Source organism: Thamnophis sirtalis, unplaced genomic scaffold, assembly GCF_051295495.1.
Source record: "Thamnophis sirtalis isolate CommonGarterSnake01/CBP01778 unplaced genomic scaffold, rThaSir2_p1.2 scaffold_1, whole genome shotgun sequence".
Taxonomy (NCBI): Eukaryota; Metazoa; Chordata; class Lepidosauria; order Squamata; family Natricidae; genus Thamnophis; species Thamnophis sirtalis.
In genome coordinates, this window is record NW_028261381.1 from 51,758,402 (window position 1) to 51,764,401 (window position 6,000).

Consider the following 6,000-nt stretch of genomic DNA (forward strand, 5'->3'; position numbering starts at 1 on the left):
AATTTGCACTTTAAATTGCACTGGAAGTTAATACATCTCATGGAACAGAGATGCAACAGGGCATCCTGATGCCAATGAATTCTGGACCAGTTGTAGCTTCTGTATGTTCTTCAAGGAGAGCTCCCACATGGAACATATTGCAGTAGTCTTCTTGAGAGGCAATTCAACTATGAGTGACCATGAGCAGTACATCTTGGTCCAAGAAAGGGCACAACTGCATACAACAAAAAGTTGTACAAAATCACTCTTGATCATGATTACTACCTGTTCCTCAAATAGGTGCTGTAAATCTGGGAGGAATCCCCTACAGTCTTAAGCCTGGGGAACTCCACCACCTATCTAGTCACATTCAAGGAGTTCAGACAGGGATATTGCAATTTAACAAAGAAACTAGTACAGTAGTAAGAGTCCCAAGGGTTCCTGAGAGCTCAACTTTATAAACAAGGTCTCACATTCAGTTTTCTGAAGCAGTGCTTCTGAATGTCATCAGAGTATCCTGGATGAGCATAGCTTCCCCACCATCTCTGCCCTGGGCTCTTAACTGATACCACGCATAAAACACACGTAGGGATATTTCAGAGAGTGGATTTCTCCTTTCTATGTCCATCCAGGCCTCCAAAATGTATGATAGTATTTAGGGCCAGTTTACAATACTATAGCAGGTTGTTGCTAGTATTGTGTCCACACTTTCAGGTACACTACATCAGCAAACAGATTCTACAGGAAACAGTAGAAATCTACTTTATTGATATAGTAGTAAAATCTCAAAAATCTGACCTAACTGTTCCTCCATTTGTCTTACATCAAAAAGAGTTAAATCAGACTCCATTCAAGTTTGTTTCTGACATGTTCTTTCTTTTCTGCACTTAAGTCATGTTTTGCTAACTGCCACAGGTTTTCTCCAGGGTTATGTCTATGATTCTCTATCTATTGCCACTCGGTAATACCTTTGTGCCTTTAACAGTAACAGAAGAAACAAAGTTTATCAGTGTCAGAAAAATAGAGTGATGAACAAAGTGCCCCTTCTGAATGTTGGCCATCATCCCAAAGATAAAATCATAGAGCTTGCCACAGGAGAAAAGTTGGGGAAATTAGTTATTAAGACAGCTTTCTCAGTCCAGGCATCCTTCCAGATGTGTGATGGGTCAGCCGGTTTGGACTCTCTGGACAACCATTAGATGAGAGCAAACAGATATAGAAAATTCTAATGCCTTTTAACCATCTGGTAATCATCTGCATTTTTGCAATCTAGATCTGGTAGCACTAGATAAGAGGATTTTCATGCCCAGAATTCTGAGCAATAATATGATGGCTGAAGACTTCTGGGAACTGAATACCCAACATCTGGAAAAGGTCATGGTTGAAAAAGTCTGACTAGGCCAACAGTTTTTTCCTCAGACCTCAGTTCTGTTTCCATCTTCTGCAGGACATTCTTTAAAACAACCTTTATTTTGCCGCCAACATTCTATATTTATGATCCTTCTGTCTATTACATTAGCATTTACATTTAGCACAGACCATTAAGATTTATAAATCTGACTGAGATCTTGGGTGAGAAATCAAGCAAAACATTCTCCCCCCCCGCCCCCTCCATTTCCAGCCATTAATTGCTCCCTGCTTTTCTTCCATCTAAATAAATGGAAAAAGCATCTGATTTTTCCTGAGCAAAGGCTGTAAAAACCTACCTTTCATTCCATAGTAGGAGAAACGCTCACAAAATTCATTCACTACAATGAAAGCGATGCTGAGAGGATAGTGGGTGCCACATATTCCCTAAAGAAGCCAAGCAGAAAGAGGTTGGGTTATGTACTATATATGTGTGTCACTTCATCATTTGCACAGTTGGTACAACGGTGCTCATAGAAAGCAGGTTTTGAAACCAAAACATCTATTTGTACAACAAAATGAAAAAAGACAAGTATGCCTGTGAACAAATAGTTCAAGAAAACACTTAAAATGTCAGTAAACTCATGCTTCAAAGAGTGAAATTCAGCACATTAAGTCAATGTCAAATAGAATTTAAGAAGCTTGAAAATATTATACAAATATTACATATGTTCGTCTGTGTATGTATGTAAGCATATAAATACACGCACACATATACAGTATGCAGTTGTGGGTTCCAGACCCCGTCGCAACCTGTATGCTGCAACGGGGCCGGGAGGTCACCACATGCGTGCGCGCTGCGCACGCATGCACACCACCAACTTGCGACGCTCCAGCTGCTTGGTGGAGTGTCGCACAGGTGCCGTAGGCTGCATGTGCATGCGCAAATGCCCCGGTCAGCTCAAATAGAGATAAGGAGAGCGGGCGGGTGGGCCGGAATGTTGCCTGTAGCTCCCAGTAGGCACCGGTACACCCGTACCAGGGTGTACCAGCCGGAACCCACCACTGACAGTAGGTATATAAACAGTATCAAATAGAATTTTAAAAGTAAATAGAAAAAGCAAATATATAAAGGCAAAACATAACTGTTTTCTCATCCAAAGCTATAGATAAAAAAGTTTTTTGTGACTTGGATGAGCTTAGTGAATGTCCACAGGTTTCTATAAAATTTCTATGATTAATCGAGGTTTTTGGTGTAATCAAGAAACAAATCCCCTCAGGGGTGTTATTTTTCTTCCTCCAACATGTGCAGAGTAATTGTGTCAGCAGAGAAAATATGGGAAACAGGAATCTAACAATTTCAGTGTCAGGAGGATCCGAGCATCAAACACCAAAGGCTAACCGCATGCTTAAGTACATAATGGCCATATTATTGCTTTCACAGTCCAGCCTTCATTTTGCCCTCACATTTGTGAGGCTTCACTGCACTATAAGAAAACAAAGCAGGCTGACACTTTCCCTAGTGCACTTCCACAACATTTTTGCAGTGCCACCCCGTGACATGCAGGAGCAACAGAATCTGCAAAGAGAGAGAAAAAACCCATTTGACAGTGAGAAATTCTCAGTCTTCCAGTGCCAAGAAGAGATGAGACTGCCACGAAGGGGTTATTTAAAGGGGAGTCAGATATACATTTACAAATTGTCAACAAAAAAAACCCTGAAGAAACACGATAGGCCTCTTAGAGTAACTCAAGGACACTTCTCTGAAGGAACAGGGACATGGGTGAGTTGAGGAAGGTGACTCATAGCATCAAAAGTCTGTTTCAACCTAAATGGATTTGATTGTACATAGAGAATGCCAAAATATACAATGCACATGCCAATCTGACTCTTTCTGTGCATTCAGGAAACCTGGTTGGCAAGTGAGGGGAGGATTAGAGATCTTGAGCATATATGAAAGGACACCTACATATGTCGATACAAGCTCTCCATTAGGGATTGATGAACCTGTCCATTTCAAGTTTCTTTGTTTCATTTCTCATCTTAGGTTCTTTTTACTCCATTTCCTCACCAGCTTACAAACATATTAATGTATACACAAACAGACAAACAGACAGACAGACAGACTCTCTCTCACACACACACACACACACACACACACACACACACACCGCACACATGGCCATGTGTATTATGCATTTCTCATACATGCCATTTGTATACAAATTTTTCCAATATAAATATTTGAGGAAATAATTTCAAACCAGATAGTGTACTATCATATATTCTGTTCAGTAAAGTATACACATTTTTCCAAGTTTTATGGCTGGAGTATTGTATTGCATATCCTATCAAAATATAATTGAGTTTTGCTTCATAGGTTAATTTGAGAGATGTGAATTGCGTAAGTCTTCAGTGAAATGGAAATGAAAGATATTTCCTACCCACTCCTGTTTTCCATATCAGTTGCATACACGTTAAATTATGAAGATTCAGAGGCTGGAATTTGCTGCTACAAAGTTATTCTCTTCTACACACATTCATTAGAGCATCTATAAAGACTATTTGTATTATAGGTTGTGTACTATTATGCTATCAAAACTGGATGAATGCAGTGTTAAGATTGTTTCATATCATAGCTAGCTGCTGAACCCTAACTCCCATTTGGCATCCTATTTGGGCTCATTTCATCTTTTTAAAAATCGACTGAATAATAATATTATTTCAACCTGAAAATCTGTATAGTTTTGCTTACATACAGTACATTAACATAAGAAAACAGCATAACCTTTATAGTCACTGGATAAATTTTACTATGGGTTTCAATACTTTGCCATCAATAAAATTAGAAGGGAGATATAAAAACATCCCAGGTTAAAACTAGCAACTGGGTAACACTGAGATAGTCATACATGTGTTATTGTGTTATGTTTTCTATAGTGATTAATGGTCCCAATGCTGCCATACTGTCAGATGTAGACAAAGTATTGTTCTATTTGATAGGTAAGATTTTCCTTTATAGCCAAGTTCTGAATTATTGCTAATATCATACCTTTAGTTCCTCAAGCCCTGTTCCTCCCCCAAATATACAGATGCTTCTCAAGCATCATGGAAAAGCTTGATTTGTTTAATATTTATTTCCTGTTTTTGTATCTTTTATTCAATTTCTGTTTTACATATATACTCCTTTTTTTGACATGTCCATCCATTTTAGCTTTAGCTTACAAAATGTATTAACTATACAGTAATGCGTGAAGCATGAAGTTCAGGATGACGGTGGGATTTAGAAAGCATGAAAAATAGAACTGAAAATAAAAACTGGACTGACAAACTGAATGGATTTCTCCTAATCAAACAAAGCATTCATACCTCAGATGAGGAAACCGCTCCATAAAGCAATTACGTTTCAAAGTCCAATTACAAATTCTTCGTGTAAAGAAAAATAATGAGTTGGTAAAGAAGCTGTAGGAAGGGTCCTTTTATATATCCTTTGGCATTGCTTTCTCTTAGCTCTGATTACAGATTAAATACAGGACTGAGAAGACAGACTTGTAATAACAGGAAAAAATCCTAATAATCCAGAATATTGCTATACTCTTGATTGAAAATTATTCTTGCTTTATTAATTTGCAAAAGGCACTCTTATGATTCTGCTACAGAATTGCTCTCTGATTTTGCTTGCAAAGCTGGAAGATTGCAGCGTCTTGGCTTGCTTGCCCATTTTATATTTCCACTAGTTCCTCTGGCATACCTGTTTTATGGAATAATCACATTTGGCAGAGGTTTCAAATACAACATTGAAGTAAAAATTGCAGTACAATTTTTGTTTTGTTTTGGAGCATTTCATAACTGCCCAAAATTGATAAGAAACCTCACAAGCCATTCAACCATTACATATATTTGACTTTATTCACAAATATTATTACATGCATGTGTGGATGTGCATTGTAGTCTCATTCATAAAGAGAATTAGAGGGGGAAACTTTAATGTGAGAAAAATAGCAGTTAAATATTGTTTCAATAATGCAATTATTCTTAGTTTATGGCGTCTTTCAATAGACTATGGATAATGGTCTTAGGAAAAGCAGTACAAACACTTGATTATCTATTCTTTGAGATAATTCCAGCATTGATCCACATATTCACACCAATAGCTGATTTAATGCTTTCCTCCATTAATCCATAAAGATGCAACTAACAAACTATGTGGAATGAAAAAGCTTGATCTAATCAAGTTTTAAATTAAAGGGTTTTTAAAAATATTCATTTGTACGTACAATGAATAGCTAAAGCTACTCATTTATTACACAAAACCGGGCAGCACTCAATTTCTTCTGTGAAGCACACATTTAGGAGTTATTTGCATTTTCCCAGAACAATTAAAACTCCTTGGCATGAGAATGCTTCTTTGCCTACCAGGTTTTTTCCCCTTTAAAATATTACAGTTTTTAAATATTCTTAATGTTTTTAATTGAGAGGCAGAATGGTTCCCTGCTATACTACTTCAGGCTATAAACTTTCACTGAGAACTGCATCCCATTTTAATTAAGACTGAAATCAGCCAGCTTATTCCTTCTCTATCTGAAACAATGCCCTATCTCTTCTCAACCTTTTTGCTTTTTACAAATCTATTTAACATTTATTTTATTTGTTTCTTTAAAGGTTATAGCTATT

The 6,000-nt window shown here is 37.4% G+C and overlaps 1 protein-coding gene across 4 annotated transcripts in view; it reads right to left on the bottom strand.

The window, feature by feature from the left end:
- Nucleotides 1–6,000, bottom strand: part of SLC15A2 (solute carrier family 15 member 2) — a 114,961-nt gene that overhangs the window by 95,159 nt on the left and 13,802 nt on the right. For all 4 annotated transcript variants that reach the window (XM_087711838.1, XM_087711842.1, XM_087711835.1 and 1 more), the window contains one exon: nucleotides 1,686–1,773. In XM_087711838.1, coding sequence (XP_087567964.1) covers nucleotides 1,686–1,773 — 88 coding nt within the window. The remainder of the gene's footprint in view (nucleotides 1–1,685; nucleotides 1,774–6,000) is intronic.